At 41.9% G+C, this 26,095-nt stretch overlaps 1 protein-coding gene across 1 annotated transcript; it reads right to left on the bottom strand.

Moving 5' to 3' along the window:
* Positions 1-1,200: 1,200 nt before the first annotated feature.
* On the bottom strand, positions 1,201-26,095 carry RTCB (RNA 2',3'-cyclic phosphate and 5'-OH ligase). The gene is made up of 12 exons (XM_003258127.4): positions 25,888-26,095; positions 22,276-22,354; positions 21,701-21,768; positions 20,034-20,133; positions 15,416-15,572; positions 13,282-13,438; positions 11,618-11,777; positions 9,730-9,905; positions 8,680-8,868; positions 7,540-7,650; positions 5,876-5,995; positions 1,201-1,719 (listed from the first exon to the last, which is right to left on the bottom strand). The coding sequence occupies exons 1-12, from the start codon at positions 25,978-25,980 to the stop codon at positions 1,612-1,614; spliced, it is 1,518 nt and encodes a 505-aa protein (XP_003258175.1). The 5' UTR covers positions 25,981-26,095; the 3' UTR covers positions 1,201-1,611.

Below are 26,095 nucleotides of genomic sequence, written 5' to 3'. Positions count from 1 at the left end.
CCCCAAACGTATGTGGGAGAAATATGTGGACTATAGCTTGGGAGAGACTGAAAAAACCCTGGGTCTCATACCTCTTATGATTCCCATGAGAAAGTTGAGATCTGGGGGCTTTCTCTGCAAGAGGAAAGGAGGTGTAGATGGGGCCTTAGGTCCCCAAAAAAATACAGAGGCGGCTGTGGCCAGGGCCAACCCCCAAGGGAACCATCCCCAGCACAGTGGTTTCCTATCTCTGCCTGTCCTCCACCCCACATCTGCCTCTCCCAACCCAAGCACCAAGTGGCCCAGAGCTGGAGTTCTGATGAGCAACCTGCTCACAAATCTGCCTGGAGCTGCAGTTTTGAGTGCCCAGGTGCTCAGCGCTGTGCCAGGGCCTTTGGGAAGAGAGTGTCAGTGGGAAGCCGGGGCCCACAAGGGTCTGCATAGCCCTGCTGCATGGCCAGGTCTGCCCCTGTCAAGACAGCACAGACGGCAGGGGGTGGAGTGGGGCTGTCCTCTACACAGGCAGCAACAGGCCACGGGCCCAGAACCACAATGAAAAGCCCTGCAAGGGCCAGGCGCGGTGGCTCATGCCTGTAATCCCAGCATTTTGGGAGGCTGAGGCAGGCGGATCAGGAGGTCAAGAGATCAAGACCATCCTGGCTAACATGGTGAAACCCTGTTTCTACAAAAAATACAAAAAATTAGCCGGGCGTGGTGGCAGACACCTGTAGTCCCAGCTACTCAGGAGGCTGAGGCAGGAGAATGGCATGAACCCAGGAGGTGGAGCTTGCAGTGAGCCAAGATCGCACCACTGCACTCCAGCCCGGGCGACAGAGCAAGACTCAGTCTCAAACAAACAAACAAACAAACAAGCCCTGTGAGGCATGTGTAGGAGGGAGGCCAGGCCTCTGGTTCTGCTGTCCCCTCCATCACCAGCACCATTACCTCCATTTTGTTCACCCAGCCCCATGGATACAAAAACTCTGCCATGTATTTAGAATAAGAAAGGTAGTAAGACTACGAAGACTTTGTCTCTTGGGCCCCTATTCCTTACACCTCCCCATACTCCCTCTTCAATGTGTTCCACTATCTATTCATCTAACAGCCTGATTACAACTCCCTGGGTGCTCTCCAAGTAAGAGGGGTATTTAGGGTTTTGCTGAGGGCAGGGGTGATGCCTAAATGGGTGGATGGACAAACTGACAAAGCAACAGACGAAAGGAAACATTCCAAAACCTTATTTAACAGAACTTTCTTCATGACACCTCTCGGAATGTAAACAGAGTTTGGTGTAAAGAAGATCAATCCAATGGCTAAAGATTTGTATGACTGCGTAAGGCAGTTTGACACCCACCCATCCCTAACAGATTTTCCTAAAACTCTGTGGAACAACCAAGGAGAAGGCATATTCCTCCCTTTCCAAAGGTGGGCAATGTGCCTCTTCCTGGAAGGTTATTTTACAGCACGGGCCCCTGAAAGCAGCAGCCTCCCCGTCAGCCATTTTCGCATGAGCAGTTACAGCTGCACACTTTGCAACTTGTCCCGCCTTGAGTCTGATGTCAGAAGAGCATGTCAGTCCACTTCCACTTCAGAGAGGGTTGGTGGTGTCTGGCAGCCCTGCTGTCCAAGGTTCTATCCTTTTATCACAGCAATTGGTCTCAGTTTAATGGCTTTCTTGCTGATTCCAGCATCATGGCAGGTATTCACCACATCTGTCACATTCTTATAGGACTCAGGAGCCTGCAGGAGAGGAATTAAAACATTGTACAGGTCCACTGAAAACACAGTTTCTACAAGCACCAAACTTCACTTGTGATGAAATAAATGCACACTAAAATAACAGAGTGAGGTTTTTTTGCCTATCAAATTAGCAAAAATTTAAAAAAGGAGTAAGCCTGATGTTGGTCAGTGCTGATTTCCAAAACACTTTCATCTAGTTTTATTCTTTTTCTGTATTTTTTCAAAATGTCTCTAAAGAATATGTATTACTTGTACGACTAGGAAATGTAGTAAATGTAAGTAAATGAAACCCACACCAGAACCTGATTGGAAGGAATGGCACCATCATATGTTAGTGGTAATTATCTCCTGATGGTAGAAATTACTGGCGATTTTAATTTTCTTTCTTTATATATTTCTGCAGTTACCAAAATTTCTGGAATGAACATGTAGTACCTTCACAGTAAGTTATAAAATTCATATATGTATAAAACAAAGTAAAACTGAGTGCACTTGTATATGTGGGTATATATGTGTACCTACACTCACACACAATTTATTTCTCTGACTTTCCAGCAACATTCCCACCATTCCATCCTACCCACATGGCCTTGCCACATTAGCACTAATCTCATCACACACTCACTTTATCTTCATTCCTGTCAATACAAGCTTAGGCCATCCATGCGGATTCCCGTACGGTTCTGCACATAGTATCTTTTTCTATCCCATCTCCCATTCCCTTCCAGTTTCTGAAACTTTCCCACTGTGGCCTCTGGAACTCCTTCCAGAAGGAGCAAAATTCCCTCCTTCCCTTCTTCTTTGAATGTTCCCTTCACCTTCTTGTTTTACTGAAACATGGATCTTTCCCAAGGATATCACTTTCATCTCCAGCTTTCTGAATGGTGGCTGTTGTTTTCCCCAAATCAGGTCATTCCATTGGTCCCAGAAGTGGGACAGGTGCGCTCCTGGCTTTCATGGTTGTTTCTATTCTCCCGTTCTCCCTAGGCACTCCTAGTTATGAATCTTGCAGTCATTACATCGTACCACAAACTATCTTTGGCTGTAGTTACATGCAGGAACCTGAATCACTCCCCGGCATTACTTGGCGATTTCTAGCTCCTGGAAATAGATAAAATTTCCACTGGCCCAATGACTATCTCTCCCCTAGATGAGTATTTCATACCTTTTCTCAGATCCTCACTCTCACTTGCTGACCTTACTATGTAATACGCTGAAAAAAATAGAAGCAGCCAGAATATTCACAAACACGCTAACCTTATCTTCCCCACATATCTGTAGCTATACCTTCTCTTTTATTTTTTTACTCTGTCCCCAAAGGTTGAGTCCAGTGGCACAATCATAGCTCACTGAGACTACAGGCATGTGCCACTGTGCCTAATTTTTTTTATTTTTGTAGAGATGGGGTCTTGCTTTGTAGTCCAGGCTGGTCTCAAACTCCTGGCTTTAAGCGATCCTCTCACCTCAGCCTCCCAAAAGTGCTGGGATTACAGGTGTGGGGCACTGTGCTCAGCTTCTTCTCTCCTTTTATAAAGATGAATTATCTGTGCTCCTAGCAAAGACCAACCTCATCCACCTGTACATCAGACTCTATCTCCTCTCATCTATTCAAGGACACTTCTCCAGCAATTTCCTCCCTCTTTTCTGCATCATTAATTTCTCTTGTAGATTCTTCTCATCAACATGCAAACACGTTTGTCAGATGACGTCACTATCCTGCTCAAAATCCTCCAAGGTTTTTCCATTTTAATCAGAGTAAAAGCAAAAGTTCAAATGCTCTGGTGCCCCCTACCTCTCTGACCTCATGCCCTCTGGCTTGCTCTTGTCATGCCTGGCCTCCTTGCTGTTTCTTGAACAGTCCTGCATAACTTCGGCTCACAGATTGTGGGCTTGCTGTTCTCTCTGCCTCGAAAGCTCACCTCCAGATGCCCAGGTATCCTGTTTCCTCTCTCTCTTCAGGTCTTTGCTCTATTGTCACCTCACTGAAGTCTTCTCCGACTACCCGTTTAAAACTGTACCCATCCCCACCTTTCCTTACCCCTTTTCCCTGCTTCATTTTTATTTCATAGAACTTGTATGGTCATTAACACACTGTATGTTTTATTATTTGGAAAGTTCCACAATGAAGGGATTCATGTTTCTTTTGTTCACTGCAGCATCTCTAGCACACAGAACAGTACCTAACTATAGCAGATGCTTAGTAAGCGTTAGCTGAATAAGTGAGTGAAACAATCATGTGTTGCAGGTGAAAAAACAAAACCAAAAAACCAAAAATCCAAATGTTAACTGTAGTTATTTCTGGCTGATTGAATTCTAAATGTTTTCTGTTTTCTCCTTGGTATTTTCCAAATCTTTTTTTTTTTTTTTTTTTTTTTTGAGACGGAGTCTCGCTGTCGCCCAGGCTGGAGTGCAGTGGCGCGATCTTGGCTCACTGCAAGCTCCGCCTCCCATGCTCAGGCCATTCTCCTGCCTCAGCCTCCCGAGTAGCTGGGACTACAGGCACCCGCCACCATGCCCGGCTAATTTTTTTGTGTTTTTAGTAGAGACGGGGTTTCACCGTGTTAGCCAGGATGGTCTCGATCACCTCACCTCGTGATCCGCCCGCCTTGGCCTCCCAAAATGCTGGGATTACAGGCGTGAGCCATTGCACCCGGCCAGTATTTTCCAAATCTTTTAAATTAAACATGTATTCTTAAGATCAGGGGAAAAATGAATCGCTATTTAAAAAAAAAAAAAAGTCTTTGTCATACTCTGACTCAGTAATTCCACTTTTTTTCCTTATTTTTTTTTTTTAGAGATAGGGTCTTGCTTTGACCCAGTCTGGACAATCACATAGCTCACTGTAACCTCAAGGTCCCGGGCTCAAGCAATCCTCCAGCTTCAGTCTCCTGAGTTGCTAGGACTACACTTGGCTAATCTTTGCCCAGACCAATCTTGAACTCCTGGCCTCAAGAGATCTTCTTGCATTGGGCTCCCAAAGTACTGGGATTATAGGCACGAGCCACTATGTAATTCCACTTTTGAGACTTTGTTCTAATTACTAAAACAACTGGAAAAAAGCTTCATGCATGAAGATACTCATTACAATTTAATTTATAGTAGCAAAAATTTTGAAGCTACTTAAATGTCTACTACAGGCAGAAAGTAAGGTACTCAGCTGGTGGAATATTCAGCAATGATTTTAAAAAGTGACATAAACAATTTTATAATAATGTGCTAAATTTTAAAAATAACTACAAAATGTTTCTTAACCATAATTATGACTAGCTTTAAAAAAAGCATTTAGGAAAAATCTATGACAATAAGTATTTTTTTTTTTTTTTTTGAGACAGAGTCTTGCTTTGTCATCTAGGCTGGAGTGCAGTGGTGTGATCCTGGCTCACTGCAACCTCTGCCTCCTGGGTTCAAGTGATTTTCCTGTCTCAGCCTCCTGAGTAGCTGCAATTACAGGCGTCTACCCCCAGGCCTAGCTAATTTTTGTATTTTTAGTAGGGGTTTCGCCATGTTGATCAGGCTGGTCTCAAACTCCTGACCTCATGTGATCCGCCCACCTCGGCCTCCCAAAATGCTGTGATTACAGGCATGAGCCACCACGCCCGGCCAACAATAGTAAATATTCTAAAAGATAAGGTAATAACTGTGTCAGGGCATTGAGTTTTTGGATGACTGTTTTTCTTTTCTCTTAAATCATTAAGTAACGAATTATATTGCTTTTAATTTAAATATGTACATATGTGTACACATATATACAGAATTTAAACAAAATCTGTTCTTCTGTGAATCAAATAAAACTTTCTCCAAACATTTATGCCTTCCTGTTTCAAGTTTGCTTTCAAATTGAAACCTAAGTATACAATTGTGCAAAAGCAAGAATCAGCTCAAACTACTCTTGAAAAGCTTAGTATGTAGATGGAGACTATAAATGAACAGTAAAAATCATTCTTAAGGACTTGGCTCGTAATTTCAACCAAAAGAAATGAAAACATAAAACTGAAATAAGCTAAACCAAGGAAGATAAGCCAAAATTGAGGTCATAAAAAACAAATAACCCTAACAATTTCTGTTAGTAATACCCTAAATTGCTATCTCTGTAGACTGGCATAAATTACAAATGGGGAACAATAAATATTCATGTATTTATCAAAATTTCACTTACCTCTTCCATAACCAGTTTGGGTGAGGCAACACGGATTGCAATTCCCATATCTGCCAATTTGTCTAGGACATCCTGGAAATCTAAATTACGTCGAGATTTTGCTCGGGACAATGCACGGCCCTAGAATGGGAAAGGAATGAACTTCACTTTAAACCCTAAGATTATATGCCCTTTCCTTGATTTTTCTCTTACACTAAAAAGGAGCTTAAAAAAAAAAAAAAACATCTTTTTCTACTTTATCAAACTGGTAACAGGCCTTTTAAACCTCATCATATCCTTTTAGATTTTGGACCAGAGAATTCTTTGTTGGGAGGCTGTCCTCTGCAGGGTATTCAGCAGCGCAGCGCAGGGTATTCAGCAGCATACCTGGCCTCTAAGACCCACTAAATGCCAATAGCAACTCCCACTAAACCACGACAATAAAAAAAGCCTCCAGAAATTGCCAATGTCCCCATGGCGGCAGGGGGATCGCCTCTGTTGAAAACCACTGGGTTAAAATTAGGAGTTGGGAGGCAGCTAGAAATTAGAAACAATCAGAAAAAAAAGTGGGATTAAATACATTTGTGAAGGTCTGTCCTAGGAGAAGGTATTCTAGACAGTTTCTCTTTCCCATTTCAACACTGGCTCGACACTCTGGATGGCTTAGAAAAGGGGCTGGCAAACTAGAGTGTATGGGCCAAATCTGGCGCACCACCTGCTTCTTAAAATAAACTATTTTGTTTTTTTGAGAAAGGGTCTCCCTCTGTCACCCAGACTGGGGTGAAGTGACATAATCATAGCTCACTGCAGCCTTAATCTCCTGGGCTCAAGCAATCCTCCTGCCTTAGCCTCCTGAGTAGCTATGACTACAGGTGTGCCACCACACCCAGCTAATTAAAAAAGTTTTTGTGGAGACAGTGTCTCGCTAATGTTGCCCAGTCTAGTCTTGAATTCCTGGCTTCAAGTGCTCCTCCTGCCCTGGCCTTCCAAAGTGCTGTAATTACAGGTGTGAGCAACCATGCCTGGCCTAAAATAGTTCTATCAGAACACAGCATTGCCCATTTACACAGTACTTAAGGTTGCTTCTGCACTGAAATGGCATAGCTGAAGAGCTGGTACACAGACTATCTGGTCCCAAAAGCCTAAAATATTTATGGTCTGGCCCTTTATGGGAAGAGTTTACTGACCCCTGGGCTTAGAAGATGAGAGGCAGTGTTTTGAAATGGGTGTGTGTGTAGACTGTACATGGGGTCTAATTTGCAAATAGGGCCTATCCTTCCAATCCTGAGCGGACCTACACAATAGGAAAGGGCAAATTAAACAAATAAGCAGGTCCAGACAATCGCTGAGATAAACTGTGATATTTGCATCAGTTAAAGTTCCATCACTTATAAACCAGTTACAGTTAGCTCAGCTAGTGTGACAATTTCCCAGTCTGGATTTTCTGGACTTGCAGAGATAAGAAACAGTCCCCAACCCTACCAGATCTCACTAAGGCAGAGATACTAGGTGACCCCAGTCAGTTCACTAAATAGTATACATTATGGGGAACAATTTGAAGCACAAGACATGATAGACCCAAGTCTCAACTCTGTTAATGTTCAATCGGCTACATTTACCAGTCAAAATGGAAAACCATAGCTAAACTGAAGAGAGCATTTCTAAGGAAGTTCCTGTTTCCTTACCGCTCCATGACAGGTTGTCCCAAAGGTCTCAGTCATGCCCTGTTCAGTGCCAGTAAGAACGTAACTACAGGTTCCCATGGTGCCACCAATGAGCACTGGCTGTCCAGTGAGCTGAGGATGCACATAAATCAAACATGTTAAAATTCAGAAAAACATAAGCTTTTTAATGCATAAAATTTAAATTTTCTCTTGCACTGTAGGATTGTGGGAGAAACCCAGACTTTTTTTTTTTTTTTTTTTTTTGAGATAGAGTCTTGCTCTGTTGCCCAGGCTGGAGTGCAGTGGCGGGATCTCGGCTCACTGCAAGCTCTGCCTCCTGGGTTCACGCCATTCTCTTGCCTCAGCCTCCCGAGTTGCTGGGACTACAGGCACCTGCCCCCACGCCCAGCTAATTTTTTGTATTTTTAGTAGAGGTGGGGTTTCACCATGTTAGCCAGAATGGTCTCCATCTCCCGACCTCATGATTCGCCCACCTTGGCCTCCCAAAGTGCTGGGATTACAGGCGTGAGCCACCGCACCTGGCCAGAGAAACCCAGACTTCTAAACACGCGGCTAGTAAACTATATTAAGATAGTACTTTGATTCTTTGATAATTCGGAGGGGAAGGAAGAGGACGAGAGTGAAAATGTGAGGACCAGTAAAAATGCAGAACAGTCAAAATAAGAGCAAAGCAAAATCCAAAAGTGTAGGGAAGTGTTGCTAGAACCACCATGCTGAGCAAGGTGCTTGTCTTCTCTGTTTCGGGTTTCTCATCTGCAAAAGGAGCGAGCAGACTATGGGGTCTTTTTAACTCCACCACAGCCAGACACCAAGAGGACAGGAAGAATGAAACAGACTGAGTTTACTCTGTCTTCTGTAACTGAGTTACTCCTGCCTTCCACTAGGCCTTAATTCAAAGGCCTCAATTCACGGTAGTGGAGTAAAATACACTTCCTGCAGCACTTGCTAGTCAGCACATGGCACCACTGCAAGCACAAATGATGAGGGGAGGAGTTACTGCTCCTTGGGAATCACTGTTCTCATGAGTGACAGAGTATTTTCTTTTCACAATTGCTGCTTTTCGTTTTAAATGTAATTCACATTTGCAAAGATCTAAATCGTGCCCCCACTGCTTAAAACTACAAACGTAGTGCTACGTACTTGGTAATCAACAGCAATGAGGGGATGGTGAGGAGGGAAAGCGCGGGTGGATCCCTTCCTGTGTACTAACAGTGTCCGTTCCTTTCCGTCCACCACATGCTGCTCCACTTTGGCAATGTTGTGAGAAACATCATAGATCACATGTAGGTCCAAGTCATCCGGGGTTGTGTTGAAGACCTTGGCAAAAGCCTAGGAGAAAACACAGAAGATAAAAGCAGCCAGAACTTCAGGACTTATCTTCAGCTCTCCGTGACTTATCTCACTGGTTTCAGGTAGTCTGTTCTGAAGGGAGTAAAAGATTTAAAAGTTCAAAAGTAGCCGTAAGATTATCTTCACGTAAAGGACAAAAGCTGTCTTTTAGACCACATAGCAAATGCCACCACATCATTTTCATCTTTAGTTGAAAAGCTGCCTGGCTACTTTTGATCCCACCTTTCAAAATTGCTTCTTCCCCAGCCTTCTGAATCTTAGTCAATGGCACTTCTATTCTCTATGCTGTTCAAGACAAATTCTAGGAATAATTTTGATTCTCTTCTCTCATTTCTCATGCCTGATACTCTGATGATTTAGTTTAAGACGACACCAAAACCTTGGACACTTCTCTGGTGTTCTGAACGTTAACTATGTGAATTTCCAAAACCAAACACCATAGGCTTTGATTTTGATTGGACTGCACTATGTTTTTTTTTTTTTGGAGACAGGAATCTCGCTCTGTCACTCAGACTGGCGTGCAGTGGCGCGATCTCGGCTCACTGCGAGCTCCACTTTCCGGGTTCACACTATTCTGCTGCCTCAGCCTCCCGAGTAGCTGGGACTACATGCACCCACCACTACACCCAGCTAATTTTTTGTATTTTTAGTAGAGACGTGGTTTCACCGTGTTAGCCAGGATGGTCTAGATCTCCTAACCTCATGATCCACCCCCCTCGGCCTCCCAAAGTGCTGTGATTACAGGCATGAGCCACCGCGCCCAGCCTGGACTGCACTATGTTTTAAAGCACTTAACATCATCATTAATGACTCGGAACAGAAGAGCAACTTCTACTGTACCTGACGGGTTAAGAAGGTCATGGAAGAGCGGTTGACCCAGGCATAGTTCCCAGCAGCTGCCATTCCCTTCAGATAGTCTTGGCCCTCTGGGGAAGCTATTCGAGCACAAGCCAACTGCCGATCATTGACTATAATCTTGTCTCTCTTCATGGCCTTCTCCATAGCTACCAGCGCATCTGGAACAAGAGCCGCAAAGTCCAAACCAGTTAGCTTTCCCTTAAATGAACAGTTCTGATTTACTGCACAAAGGTAAGCTACATTCAAATTCATTCCACAAAAAAACAAGTGAAAGCCAACTTTCCCTTTAATGTGTTTCTGAGTTCATCTATTTGCTCAGTCAAGATGTTACTTGAGAATCTTTCAGAGTGCAGTGACAGTTTGTGGGACACAAAGTCAACATTTGCCCTCTAGGAACTTGAAAGAGAATGGGATGTGTAAACAAATAGCCACAATATGGTCTTCATTACTCCTTTCTCAATATGTGATTGCATGGGAATAGTAGTAGTAAAATACATTTTGTTGCCTTCGTGATTAATCAAATCCATGACAAAATGCAGAGAAGTACTCAGGGGAATGTTCTGAAACACTAGTCGACACTTCATACATCTGCTAGGTTAAATAGTCTAAAGGGTCAGGCTGGCACAAATTATTAAATTCTCACACAATAAAATGCACTAGAGGCTGATCTGTAACATGAAATTTAAAGCTTAAAACAATTTCCAGGCATCTATGTACCTTTTCATTGATTCACTGTTGGAGGCCGAAAGAATGAGGGTCATGAACAACTCAGTATACCACTGGAGGCTATATGAATAAACAGCAAACTGTTCTTATGAATGCAGGATGTTCGCAAGCTGACAACTGTGTCTGTTGCCCAGAAGGAATGCTGAGGGCAGCCACGCCCCAGGCACAAGTGTTGCTTGTGATCAGGCACATGTGAAGCCTGTTAGCAATAATATGAACCTGTGATCAATCAAGCAGCTGACCAATTGTTACCTCCTCCTCCCTGCTCTTTCTACCCAATAAATATGAAGGGCTGTGGAAGCTCAAGGCCCTTGCTCACTAGAAGCAAGAAGCCCCCGACTCCTTCTTTAAAACAGTTTCTTTTGTTTTTTGTTTTCATTTCTGTGTTCATGCCACTTCATTCAGTCCTGTAGTAACCATCACAATTCATAAATTATTTCACACACCCTCCAAACTATCCAAAAGGACCTATCCAATATTTTGCTGCTTCCTGCTTTTGTTCACGCTGCCTTTGTCACAAATGTCCTTTGTGTGTAATTATCCAAACTGTGAGGCTCAGCTCAATACTGGGTCCATGAAGCCATCTCCAAAATCTTTTTCCTAAATGTGTTTTGTTTGTCTCTCCTATATTATTAATTGCTACCTTTTAATATTTATTTTTTCTTTTAAATAGACATGACCTTTACTTCATGAGACAATTTGACTGCAAAGTATCTGCCTATTTCATCAGCAAATCCACCATAACACCTAATGTTGCAGAGCAGGTATATAATACATAATATGCCAAATGAATGCCTATTTCATAAATTCCACTCTTTACATATTTCGTGCTCTTTCTTGGCCAGATGGTAACTCATAAGAGTAAACATAACGATAACTGCAACTAACATTTATTGAGTGCTTACTAATGTCAAACATTAAGTTCTTTACATATATTATTAACTTTCCATGATAATCCTATATGAAATAACTATTATACTTATTTTTTTAGACAAGAAAGTTATGGTCCAGTAAATGTGTTCAAGTTATTTGATGGTTGAGGACTCAGGATAAAACCCATGCAGTATATTTCAGAGTTTTCACTCTTAAATTTCTATCTGGTTGCCCATAACATGTACATTTTAGCACAAAGTCTAGAATATACCTGTGGCTACTTGGTGGCCCAAGCCTCTGCTTCCACTGTGGATCATCACACACACCTGTCCCTTATGGTCGATGCCCATTTTTTTAGCAGCATACTCATTGAAAATCTCATCCACAACCTGGATTTCTGCATAATGGTTGCCTGCTCCCAGGGTCCCCAACTGCAAATATAAAAATGTCTGGTAAGATAAGTTTTTATTCCAGGTTTTTTTTAAAAATCTATTTAAAAACCAAAAACATAAAAACAAACTAACAACAAAATAACCATACAAATAGTGTTTCAGTAACAAAAAAATTCCTAAGCTATAGAAGTGTTTCATTTACAATATTCTACACAACAAAATAACGTAGACTAGCTCCTGAATTTTGTTATATCATTATATGCTTGCTATACACATATAAAAAACTAACACAGGAACAGAAAACCAAACGCCACATGTTCTCACTCAGAAGTGGGAGCTGAACAATGAGAACAGATGGACACAGGGAGGGGAACATCACATACCAGAGCCTGTCGAGGAGTGGGAGGCAAGGGGAGGGAGAGCATTAGGACAAATACCTAATGCACGTGGGGCTTAAAACCTAGATGACGGGTTGATAGGTCCAGCAGACTACCATGGCAAATGTATACCTGTGTAACAAACCAGCACATGTATCCCAGAACTTAAAGTAAATAAATTAATTTTTTTAAAAAGCTTCATAAAAAAAATCAAGCTTTTAAATGGTTCATGGGATATTTTAAACATCACAAAAAGTCAAATTTTGGGATAAATGTTGGTAAATGTTGACTCTTAGACAAGGTCCAAGTTCAAGTGATTTTGAAACATCTATGAGTTCATGGACATCCACCATTATCTATAACTGAAAGAACATATACCACAACTAGAGCTAATATTAATAGATGATTTAGAGAACCAGAGAATGTTAGTGCTGGAAGAGTCTTTAGAGGTTGCCTAGTTTTAACCATCCCAGTTTTCCATAAGAAAATGAAATCCAGAGAAGACAGTCTTGCCCACATGTCACACTGAATTAGTGGCAAAGCCTTCACAACTAGCTGTAATTTCAAACATCTAGTATATTCTTATCTCATGGATACCATCTGTAGACTATCAAAATATGTATACATAGAATTTCGAAGTATGAACCTTATAAACATATTTATTTTTCTCCCATTCACTTCTAATTCATTCTTTCTTATTCTATGAACATTTGCAAGCTCCTGATTGCTCCGTCACCCAGGCTACAGCGCACTGGCGTGATCACAGCTCACTGCAGCCTCAAACTCCTAGGCTCAAGCAGTCCTCCTGTCTTAGCCTTCTGAGTAGCTGGGATTACTTGCATGTGCCACCATGCCTGGCTAATTTTTTTTTTTTTTAATTTTTATAGAGACTAAGTTTCCTTATGTTGCCCAGGCTGGTCTCAAACTCCTGGCCTCAAGCGATCCTTCCTCCTTGGCCTCTCAAAGCTGGTGTGAGCCACTGCATCCAGCCCTGATAGTTTTTTAGAATAAAAATGAAGCATAAACAAATTTGTATTTTTTGATATACCATAAAAAAACCTGGGAATAATATGTTTGCTAAATGTAAGTTATAGATTTTTTCCCCCAATAAAAACAAAATATGAAAAAAAAAAAAAGTAACATGTTGCCCCTCCAAAGTGAGTTACCTGAGGAAGGCCTCTTTTCTTAGCCCTTGCAGAAACCTTATTGGGGTCAGCCTGCAGCATCCTTCCGTACTCCTCGCAGTGCTCCTTGTCTTCAGCCCAGGCATACCCTTCTCTTAAGGACCAGTCCACCCCCATCTCCAAGGCCTCCTCCAAGTCTCTGGGTAAGTATAAAAGGTGCTAGTCATTTCACAGCAAAGGCAGATCAAAACCTAAGGATGACCATATCCTTAAAGGGCAGAGGAAAACTCGACATTTACTATCTCCTGTGTTCCAGGCCTGGAGTCAGATACAAAGTTTAAGCTCTCAGTAACTGGTTTCTTAAGGAATGCAGTCATATAAATAATTGCACTATAAAATGGTAAATGCCCTATTAGACATCATTATAGTTCTACTTGACATTTATACTACTCCTTGTTAATTTTCAAATCTTTTTTATATTCAGTTTTGCCTCTCTGATCCTGAATTCCATGAGGTAGTGATTAAGCAGACAAAAAAAAAACAACTACAACAACTTTGTAACCTTCATCAGCTATCACTCTCTAACCACTAATTCGACCAGATGCACACCTTAATCATTTATGAATTACAGTCAAATAAATGAAGGTATCTAGAATTCCTCAGGCAACACAGGTTAAATTTTAAGCTCTTTTCCCATCTTCACAGAAGTTGAGTGCCTTACTGCACCTCCATGTTGAAGCTGAGGTACACGTACATTAAACCCTTAGAGGGAACAAGCTTTAATCTTCATCCAAGGTCCAGCTCTCTTCTAAAACACTGCCAGGAAAAACTACACTTTTCAGTGTTCTCTCCCCACTACCACAGATGACAGCCCATTTCAATATTATTATTTCATTTTGTTATTATTTTTTACTGCTCCTTGCAGAGCAGGGTCACCCCATAGGCAGTGTGCCCAGAGTAGCCCCATTTCAGTATTATTAGGACAAAATTCCTATCTAAAATGTTTATAAAGATGTTCAGAATTTGTGTGTTCCACATATGCTTTTCAGATTGGGGCTGCATGTCAGGGATCACGTGAAATCACAGACCACACATCTTCCAAGTATATTGATTTTACTTAGGTTTTTTTTTTGTTTTTTTTTTTTTAGTTAGGGGGAGTTAACATTACAAGTAACAGCTAAAAATATTTTTTCTATTAATTATAATGCAAAGTTCACATAAATTTGAAGGATAAAGCAAAATATTAAAGAAACATAGCTAGCACACTATTCTGCTACTGAAGTACTCTGCAAAGTTTAGGGTGCACTGCTTTGCATAAGCTATGACATGGTAAAATCTATGGCCATCTGAGAGATACACTGTAGCATTATATTTAATCCTCTACTTACCAAAGAACACATCCAGTGCTATCATTCAAAGAGGAAGGTTGGGGTTAAATAGGCTTAATGACAAAAGGCAGTAGGATTCAGAATATAGCTTCTGAAGTCAAAGGATCTTTGGTTTGAATCCTGATATCACCCACTAAGTTTTTTTTTTTTTAAATTGAGGCAGGGTCACTCTGTTGCCCACGCTGGGGTGCAGTACTGAGATCTCAGTACACTGCTGCCTTCAACTCCTGGCCTCTCAAGGGATCCTCCTGCTTCAGCCTCCTGAGTACGTGGGACTGCAGTCACAAGCCATCACGCCTAGTTAATTTTTTTGTTTTTTTAAGAGACGAGATCTATGTTGCCTAGGTTCATCTTTTACTCCTGGACTCAAGTGATCCTCCTGCCTTGGCCTCCCAAAGTGTTGGGATTCTGTAAACCCAACCACACTTGGCACTAAGCTTATTACCTCTCTAAACCTCAGCTTTCTTTCTTGTAAGTTAGGGAAGATAATAGGGTTATTGTCTGGATGAAATGATATGATGCTCAGCACCTTACATATAGAAAGTGCTCAATAAACATTGGTGGATATGATGTTATTATAAATACTACTCTATGTCAAAGCCTGTTGTAACATCGGTTGACTAATGTCTCCAATAAATGGGCTGAACCTCATGCTTAAAAAAACAATTCTTACTACTTCCTGAGAAGTAACAATCCTCATCTCTCAAGTGTACTGCACTGGAAAGGAAGCTGGAGGTCATGTGGTTATCATCCCTCCCATACCACGTACTGGAAACGTGTGTTCTTACTTGGCATTCATTGGGATGACACCTTTTGATCCCACCCCAACAGGAATGTGGTCAAACATAGCTTGGGCAAGTTGCTCCTTCACAGGTTGGACATCACTTTCATCTAAATTGGTTCTTAGCAAGCGGACACCACAGTTGATGTCAAACCCGACACCACCTACAAAATAGAGAAAAGTTACCAAAACCAGCTGGTAAGGCACTGTTACCTGCAGTTTCTCGCCATTAATATAGGACTATAAAGATACCCATTATTTTAAAGATAACTGTGTTTTAAAGTAGACAACAAAGTGGTTCTCTGCTGGGTAAAACTTGATGACACCAAGATAATCTAAAGTAACATACACACTAAAGGCACTTCATGGACCAGGGAGGCAGCAATGAACATTGAGTAACATGTAAAACAGAGATCAAAATATGCCTTTTTTTCTTGACCACTGTTTTCAGAGGTTCATGAATTTTTTCAGTCTTTTCAAATAACCCAACTTTTGCCTTTCTTGGTCCTATCATATATCTTTACCTTTCATTAATTTTACTCCTAATTATTTCCATCTTTCTACTTTTTTAGGATATAATTTGTTGTTCTTTCTTTAGCTTTCTAGGGTCACTGATATTCCAGCCTTTCTTCTTTCCCAATTTGTGCATTTAAGGCTGCATGTTTCCATTCAAAAAGGACATTAACAGTAACCTCAAAATTTTAGACATAAGTACCTTTTTTCATTTTTATTTTTGAGACGGAGTCTCACTCTGTCACCCAGGCTGGAGTACAGTGGTGCAATCTCGGCTCACTGCAACCTCCGCCTCCTGCATTCAAGCGATTCTCCTGCCTCAGCCTCCTGAGTAGCTGGGATTACAGGTGTGCACTACCACACCCAGCTAATTTTTTTTATTTTTTAGTAGAGACGGGGTTTCACCATGTTGGTCAGGATGGTCTCGAGCTCCTGACCTCATGATCCACCCACCTCAGCCTCCCAAAGTGCTGGGATTACAGGCGTGAGCCACCACGCCTGGCTGACTTTTGTTTTTTTGAGACAAGGTCTTGTTCTGTCACCCAGGCTGAAGTGCAATGGAGTAATCAAGGCTCACAGCAGCCTCGACTTCCCAGCTCAAGCAATCCTCTCACCTCAGTCTCCTGAGTAGCTGGGACTACAGGTGTGTGCCACCACACCTGGCTAACTTTTGTATTATTTGTAGGGATGGGGTTTCACCATGTTTCCTAGGCCAGTCTCAAAACTCCTGGGCTCAAGTGATCCTCCTTCCTCGGCCTCCCAAATTGCTGGAATTATAGGTATGAGCCACCGCATCTGGCCCATAAGTATTTTTTAAATCATTTTCCCCCCAGCTTGAGAGGTGACTGGCAAATAAATGGCAAATAAAAACTGTATATATTTAGGTGTATACAATGTACATTTACATTGTGAAATAATTATCACAATCAAGCTAATTAACATATTGATGATGTCACAGTTACCTCCCCTTCTGTTTTTCTGGTGAGAACATTTAAGATTTATTTTCTTAGAAAATGTCAAGTACACAATAAATTATTTTAGAGACAGGGTCTTGCTCTGTTGCCCAGGCTAGGTCATAGCTCACTGAAGCCTCCAACTCCTGGGCTCAAGCTATCCTCCCACCTCAGCCTCTCAATTGCCTGGGACTACAGGTATTAGGCTGGTGCAAAAGTAATTGTGGTTTTTACCATTAAAAGTAATACAATAAAACACAGTACATTATTATTAACTACAGTCACTACGTTATACATTAGATCTCCAGAACTCATTCATCTTTAAACTGAAATTCTGTATACTCTGACTAACATCCACTCTGTTGGCACCATTCTACTCTCTCTGTGAGTTTAACATTTTTAGATTGCACATATGGGCAAAATCATGTAGTATTTTCCTTTCTGTGTCTGGCCTATTTCTCAGCATATCCTCTAGTTTCATCCATGCTGTAGTAAATGGCAGGATTCCCTGTCTTTTCCCTTCAATTTTAAAAGATTTCTTTCTTTCTTTATTAAGGTTGAATGCATTCAGGCTGTTTCCATATCTTGGCTACTGTGAACAATGCTACAATGAACATGGGAGGGCAGGTATCTCTTTGGATACTGATTTCATTTCCTTTGGATATACACCCAGTGATGCAATTGCTGGATCATACGGTAGTTCTATTTTCGATTTTTTGAGGAATCTCCATACTGTTTACCATGATGGCTGTGCCAATTTACACTCCCTCCAATAGCATACAAGGGTTTCCTTTACTCAACTCAATGTCAATTTTTAGACATAAGTATTTTCTACTTACATTAGTTATTTTCTCATTTCCATAGTTTTTTGACTCATGGGTTATTTAAAAGCATACTACTTAATTTCCAAATATATGGATTTTATTTTTTGAGCTCACACCAGACTAGAGTGCAGTGGTGTGATCATAGCTCACTGTAGCCTCAACTTCCTGGGCTCAGCTGGTTCTCTGGATTCAGCCTTCCGAGTAGCTAGAACTACAGATATGCGCCACCATACCCAGCTATTTTAAAACTTTTTGTAGAGATGGGGGTCTCCCTATGTTGTGCAGGCTGGTTTCAAACTTCTGGTCTTATGTGATCCTCCTGCTTTGGCCTCCCAAAGTTTTTCTAGTTTTTTTGTTTGTTTTTGAGACAAGAGTCTCACTCTGTCGCCCAGGCTGGACTGCAGTGGTGCGATCTCAGCTCACGGCAACCTCGCCTCCTGGGCCCAGGTGATCCTCCTACCTTGGCCCTCCCAAGTAGCTGGCACTACAGGCGCACACCCCCATGCCTGGGTAATTTTTTGTTTGTTTGTTTTTTTGTTTTTTTAAGAGATGGGGTTTTGTCATGTTGCCCCTGGCTGGTCTCAAACTCCTGAGCTCAAGCCATCCGCCCGCCTTGGCCTCCCAAAGTGCTAGGTCTAGTTTTTATTTAAACCATTTCTAATTTAATTCCACTGTGGTCAGAAAATATCCTCTTACATGAGTGGGTTCTTTAGTATGGTCCAGAGACCCTGGGGTGGGGGTGAGGGGGAAGACCATTTCAGGTGTGTCAGATTCATTTTATAACACTCAGACATTATTTGTCTATTTTATTCATATTCTCCCATGACTGTACAGTGAGATTTCTCAAAAGCTATGTGACATAACATCTTTGTTCTAATGGATAATGAGACATGTACTTATATATTCTTGTCTTTAAAAAATGTGTTTTAATTTCTAATAAGGTAAACATTGATAAGAGTCTGAGATCAATCCTCAATAATTTTTACTAAAGTGGTCCCCAGTGCAAAAAGTTTGAGAACTGCTGGTCTATATGATTTCAATGCTTTGAAATTTGATGCCTGCTTTACGGCTCAGCATGTGGTCAGTTTTGGTAAACTGTGTGCATTTGAAAAAAATGTATACTCTGCACTGCTTGGCTGTACTACGACGCAAGTGCACATACACACACACAACCACACATGTATATTAGAGGTCACATGTCAAGTTTGTGATTGGATCATTCAAATCATGTATATTCTTACTGACTGAAATTTGCAGTCACCTCGAAACAGCCCTACATGTAGGACTCACATATCTGGAACTTTTTCTTCTTTTCCTCTAGATCTTGACCTCGCAAATTCTTACTGCCTTAGCAAATTTTCTGTGCCTTCAAACAGATTTAAGAAAAAATTTTTTTACCCAGCCTTTCTCATAATTTTCAGCAGGGGATTGGTCTGAAACAACCTAGTCCACCACTGCTAGAAACAGAACTCTCAAGATGTTATTTAAACTTCATTTCTAAATTCACACTCTTTAACAGTAAAGATATTGCTTCTGATATAGAATGTTCATTGAAAGCACCCCATAACCACAGCAGAAGGCATATGCAACCTTCTGTATATTCAATGTTATCATTGAATAACAATGATATTACTGAATGTGTTCTATGTGCTTAGCACTATTCTAAATATTTTACACAGCTGAACTCATCTAATCTACTAATACTGTGTGGTCATTAACATTATTAGACATGATCTGTCCACGAGGCAACTGAGTTACAAAGATAAAAAAAAAAATCGCCACTTTGTTTTATAGCCAAAGTCTGAATACCATGATGTTTGGTAGGAGCCTCCCAAAATTTTCAATAAAAATATGCTTTGCTTGAAGTTGTAATAGCCCCTCAGTATCCACAAGCAACACTTCCAGTAAATATCAAAGAAAAATGACAGAACATGATGAGACTGAGTCGTGCACATGGAGAGAAGTGCTGTTTCACAAAGGCTATGGTCCATAGAGAGAAGCTACACATTTTTTTGAGACAGAGTCTTGCTCTGTCACCAGGCTGGAGTACAGTGGCGTGAACTCGGCTCACTGCAACCTCTGCCTCCCGGGTTCAAGTGATTCTCCTGCCTCAGCCTCCCAAGTAGCTGGGATTACAGGTGCGCGTCACCACCCCCCAGCTAATTTTTCTATTTTTAATAGAGACAGGGTTTCACCATGTTGGCCAAGACGGTTTCGATCTCTTGACCTCGTGATGCACCCGCCTCGGCCTCCCAAAGTGCTGGGATTACAGACGTGAGCCACCGTGCCCGGCCAATGCTACACACTTAACAGCAGATGTCCACAGTGATCTTACCTGGGGATACTACTGCTTCAGGGTCATTCATATCAAAGGCTGCCATGTTCCCAATAGCAAACCCATATCCTGAATGGACATCAGGAAGCCCAATAGATCGCTGAAAGAGAATTAGAAAATGAAATACAAGTGTCTTGACCTGCTACCCTGGTTGCCCTGATGGACCTGACACTGACTCTCAAACAGGTTGCAAGCTGAAGCTTTCCCTAAATCAAGACTGTGTTTTCATAAAATCTTCTCTATGCATGGACATCGTAAGAACTCCAAATCACAAAGCTAAATACAGTGAGAAAAAAACTTTTTTATAAGATCCGAATGTTAATTAAGGAAATACAAAACAGAAAAGCCTCAACATAACATGATATAGGAGTAACACATACTAAGTTTAATGTACTACTACATTTTAAAAATAATCTTAAGACACTGACAAACTGTCAGGTTAAGAAGAGGAAAATAACTGATTTATATAGGACATTAGTTTAAGTAATCACAGCCAAATGTAATCCATTTGATGGTATAAATACTGTAGACTTCCTACATGTGGAGCCTAGAAATGGACTCTGACCCAGGAAGAATGCAGGTCAAACACAGCATATATGGAGACACCCAGACACTAACAACTTCCTTATATACACAGGCCATACCATTTCATTCCCTCTACCAAGTGCCCAACATGGTAACCGGCATAAAGAAGACCTCAAAAATGTCTGCCGAATAGATCCATTTTCAACATCTACCTCTAATGATAGAATATGAATATTAGACTGTGGCGGGGGCTACGCTGTCCTCTCTTCCTCCCCCTCAGTGCTAACCCTTAAACTTCTTGCCATTTCTTCTTCAGTGATCCTCTGCATAGGAAGTAAAACTTACAACCAAGTGAAACTTACAATGAAACTTACATTGAAACAGCCAAGTGAAACTTACAATGAAACTTACATTGAAACAGCGAAGTGAAACCTACAATGAAACTTACAATGGTGGTGCACGGATCCAGGAATAATGATGTTACCACGATAAAGAAACAAAACACAAAAACTACTTCAAAGGTTCTTTAACACTTACAGATTCTAGCCAAAGGCATCCAGAAACTGAAATGCCAGGTGCACGGATCCAGGAATAATGATGTTACCATGATAAAGAAACAAAACACAAAAACTACTTCAAAGGTTCTTTAACACTTACAGATTCTAGCCAAAGGCATCCAGAAACTGAAATGCCATCCACATTCAATTATTTCTTTAGGTCCATGGTTATTTCCTTTTATTTTTTATTTTTAGGGACAGGGTCTCACTGCGTCGTCCATGCTAAAAGTGCAGTGGCATGATCATGGCTCAATGCAGTGTGGAACTCTGGACTCAAGCGATCCTCCCACTCAGCATTCTGAGTAGCTGGGACTACAAGCATGTGACATCACACCTAGTTTTTTTGATATAGACAGAGTCTTGCCATGTTGACCAGACTAGTCTTGAATTCCTGGGCTCATGCAATCCTTCCATCTTGGTCTCTCAAAGTGTTAAGGGTGGCATGAGCCACTGAGCCTGGCTTCATGGTTATGTTTGGCTGTCCAAAGGTCATTGCCTAAATGACACCACTATCAGGCATGGCCATTCATCCATTCAATGGACTTTAAGAAATCTAAATGATTAAAGCTCTGAACTCTGACTCACATGAACAATTCCAGGCAGGGCTGCCACGTTGCCAATCTGTTTCATGGCTGGCAGGAAGCCACCAACACCTGAAGACAAAAACTGGGTATTAGAAAAGATAACACACTTGATTTTTAGCATGAATTATACTCATGTTTTTAGACTGTATAACATGAAGAGGTAGTCATCAGGGCTACTAAGACAACGAAGCCTAGAAGGATGTTTGAGATGCAAGATGGAAGGGAGCTCCTTTTAGAGTTGCTGTAAGTATTGCATGAGATAATCTATGCAAAGCACCTAGTCAAATGCCTGGAATATAGTAAGTGCAAAACAAACGGTAGGTCACTTGCTATTATTGTTCAAGGTTAGCTTAGAAACAAGTTCTACCCAGCTTCAAATTCCAGATGGAGCTTCAAATCCGTTCTATAACGCCAACTGGCTGACAATGTGATCACAAATAAGTTCTTTTGGTCTTACTTTAAGTTGTAATCACTCCTTGACAATATTTCAAAATTATAATCATTTGAGTTACCACTTTTTCAGGCCACAAGGAAGGCACTACCGTACTAACACAAGTGAAACTCTAATGTACTTACCACCACCTCGACAGGCATTCCTTAATTCCTCAAACATCAATTTCTCCAGAGCATCATTCACATAGAAAACACCTTCAACCTAGTACCAAAGAAAGTGAAAAGCAATGTCTGAGTACATGCACGCCAAGTGTAGGCACTGGACAGAATACACTGTATGCAATATTTACTGTGCTTTACTCTTTACCAAACACTTTCACATTACCTTAAGCACGCAGAAAACTTGCTATCAAAGACTACGAGCTGCTCCCATCATCAAATATACCTTAAGAAAAATTTTGCAATGTTCACGAATTGTTTTGTTTATTCTCATACCCTCAAAACCACATTTAAGAATTCAACAGATTAAGCATCTTTTTGTGTGATAAAGAAAAATCTTCCAACTATACTCTCACAAAGCCCAAAGGTCTTAATCCTCAAGCTTCAAAAATATCAATAGTTTTTTGAAAATTAAAAAAAAAAAGCAGATGAATCAAAAACTCAAATTCTAAACATAAAACAATCATCTAACCTAGTATGTTTATTCTGTGTTTAACCAATAGCAAATTACACTTTATTGTGCACCAGTGGTGACTTACAAATCTCTAGTTAGGTAAATAGGGAGAAGAAAATTTTTTTTTTTTTTTTGAGACGGAGTCTCGCTCTGTCGTACTCCGGGCTGGAGTGCAGTGGCGCGATCTCGGCTCACTGCAAGCTCCGCCTCCCGGGTTCATGCCATTCTCCTGCCTCAGCCTCTCCGAGTAGCTGGGACTACAGGCGCCCGCCACCGCGCCCGCCACCACGCCCGGCTAATTTTTTTTATTTTTAGTAGAGACGGGGTTTCATCGTGGTCTCGATCTCCTGACCTCGTGATCCGCCCGCCTCGGCCTCCCAAAGTGCTAGGATTACAAGTATGAGCCACTGCGCCCGGCCAGAGAAGAAAAATTTAACATGCAGCTACGTAGTTGTGTGCTCAGTTCTAAAAGCTATATAATTTTTTTAAAAATCTATATAATTTTAAAGCTTGACAATAGAGGTGGCACACAAAAGGCAATGGACGACATACTTATGTAACACTAAAGAGCAGAACATTTTTATCACAGGTCAAGTATTTTGAAAGAGCTGTCCAGTAATGGAGAACCAAAGATTTAACACTTAATCAACTGAATGTAGTTTTTATCAGAAAGATGACTTCATGGCCATTGCATAAATAACAATTTAATACCCACTGATAGAAAATGTTTCCAGTACAATTTCTTAAGGGTCACATTTATTAATTCACCAAACATTAACTGAGGATTTACTATGCATGAAGCACTGTCCTGGGCACTAGGGGAGATACAAAGAATATGATAAGATCTTCCTTTCAAGGAGCTCCCAGTACACAATACAGCTCTTATATTCTTTTTTTTTTTTTTTGAGACTGAGTCTTGCTCTGTTGCCCAGGCTGGAGAACAGTGGCATGATCTCGGCTCACTGCAAGCTCTGCCTCCTGGGTTCATGCCATTCTCCAGCCTCAGCCTCCCGAGTAGGTGGGACTACAGGCGCCTGCCACCACGCCCAGCTAATTTTTTGTATATTTAGTTAGAGACGGGGTTTCACGTGTTGGCCAGGACGGTCTCGATCTCCTGATGTCATGATTCGCCCATCTAGGCCTCCTAAAGCGCTGGGATTACAGGCGTGAGCCACCGCACCCAGCCAATACAGCCCTTATATTCTGATAAGAATATCAGAATGCAATGACGCAAGTGCCATAACATTAAGTACAGTGCTATGGAAGAATCTGATGAGGACGTGCCTCAACAGTCTAGGGAGCTGGGAGAGGTTTCACAGAGATCCTGCAGAGCTGGCTCTTTGAAGACAAGAGACATCACTAGCAGCAGAACATTTAGGAGCTAAACACAAAAATGACGTAAAGATGGGAGGGGAGTGTTTTAAGGGAACAAAGAGAAATTTTTAGTCCAACATGTGGGTCTTGGGGGAGAAATGGAGATTTAGTAACAGATGATTATCCATGTGAAATTCACTGCTCCCATAAGGATGGAAGCACAATTCATGCTTAGAAGTCAATAGCGTTTTAAGAGCAATGCATCAACATTCCAAGTCTCTATTCCCAAAGGAAAGGTGGTAGTAAAGTGCTGTATACATACTTAAACCAGAACTGCCTAGCAAAATTAGACTTGCCCCGAGATAGAATGAGCAGCAGTGTGTGCATCAAAGGCTGAGTCAGAACGCCTCAGACAATGACAGTCTGTGTTATTAGATCCTACAGATGATCACGTCATGGTGTTGTCTTTTTTTTTTTTTTTTTTTGAGACTCACTCTGTCACCCAGGCTGGAGTGCAGTTTAGAATGATCACGGGTCACTGCAGCCACAATCTCCCAGGCTCAAGCGATACCCCTGCCTCAGCCTCCTCAGTAGCTGTGGTGCACACCACCCCGCCTGGCTAATTAAATTTTTCTTGTAGAGACAGGGTCCCACTATATTGCCCAGGCAGGTCTCCAAAGTCCTAGGCACAAAGGATCTTCCCGCCTTGGCCTCCCAAAGCGTTGGGATTACAGGCCATGAACCACCGCGCTCCCCCTATGTTAGATTTTCTATTCTTTCCTTCCGGGTACCGGTTTCCACACAAAGAAAGCGGCCAAACAGCAAACAGAACACAGATTTATCCCTGTGCGCTTTTTCTTCCCTCAGTGTAAGTGACTTGCCAACAAGGGAAACTCAATAAGCTTTGATTCTGAATAAAAGAATGGAGTGGCTATTGGGAGCTGTTTACCAAGATGGGAGACGAGACGGTAAACCTTTGAAGCATTTACTTGGCACCTTCAGGGATTTCAAAATTTAAAAATACGTTGCAAAACTTCACAAACGTTTTCTTTTTTCACATTAATAAAGATATGAGCACAGATGGTGATGAAGGCCGAGAGATACAGAGCCCAGGCTTTCAAACTATCTGATGATCCTGAGCCCTGAAGTCTCCATCTGGGACGTCAAAGTAGTAAACCGGACATCAATTCCTGGCTGAGCCTCTTCCTAAGTGGGTAGAGAAAGCTATGTCACCGACAAATCCTCGAGGTCCTTCTGTGAAGTGAATATTAAAATCAAACAGGCCCTGCCCTGCGCTACTGCAAGAAATGACATCGCTTTATTAAAAACCAACCTGAGATACTGAATGCTGAAAACCTGGTTTAGTGAACAAAGATTTGTAAACGTTATATAAATAACCAGCATGACTCAGAGGAGGTGAATTCCAATCGCAGCAAATGAACCCGGGGCTGGCTGTTCCACCCTGGAAAAGATCACTGAAGTTTCTGCGAACGTAAAACAGCTCACGATGCGTTTATGAGACTGATCTGTGAAAATGCTTTGGAAACCCCAATTTCGTATTTATTTAGATTCCCCATATCCACCGCGCTTAGCTTGTCCTCGTGGTTCGGGGACCTCTTCTGGCGGGAGGTGGTGCTGGAACAGGTTGGGCGGCCCCAGAACCGTGAGGGGAGAAGGAAGGGATGAGGGAAACTCTGCAAGGGGCCGGGGCGGAGCCAGTGGTCGGGGGAGGTCCAGAGAGCGGGGTGGACGCCGGCCGGGCCGGGGACGGAGCCCGGAAGGCCCCGCCATTTGCCCTCCTGCCTTACCTGCATGTTGGGGACGAAGCCCTTCTTGATCCTCCAGCAGTTTTTATTGATCTTCTCCAAGAACTGCAGCTCATCATTATAGCTGCGACTCATGGTGGCGACAACTGTAGCAAAAACTCCCGGCTCCGCTTTGAAGAGCGGCTGCCGCGTCGTCCGGCTTCCCAGAGCACCGCCTTCCAAGAACCAAAGCGCAGGCGCGACCAGCGCC

Source organism: Nomascus leucogenys, chromosome 7b, assembly GCF_006542625.1.
Source record: "Nomascus leucogenys isolate Asia chromosome 7b, Asia_NLE_v1, whole genome shotgun sequence".
Lineage (NCBI taxonomy): Eukaryota > Metazoa > Chordata > Mammalia > Primates > Hylobatidae > Nomascus > Nomascus leucogenys.
This window is presented reverse-complemented; position numbering and strand designations above follow the sequence as displayed.

Excerpts from the sequence above, each read along its gene's own strand:
- RTCB (XM_003258127.4), bottom strand. The coding sequence starts at position 25,980 with ATGAGTCGCAGCTATAATGATGAGCTGCAGTTCTTGGAGAAGATCAAT. Across the intron at positions 13,439-15,415 it reads GTCATCCCAATGAATGCCAA|AGACTTGGAGGAGGCCTTGG; the intron begins GTAAGAACACAC and ends ATACTTACCCAG. Across the intron at positions 9,906-11,617 it reads GGGCCACCAAGTAGCCACAG|ATGCGCTGGTAGCTATGGAG; the intron begins GTATATTCTAGA and ends CTCTTGTTCCAG.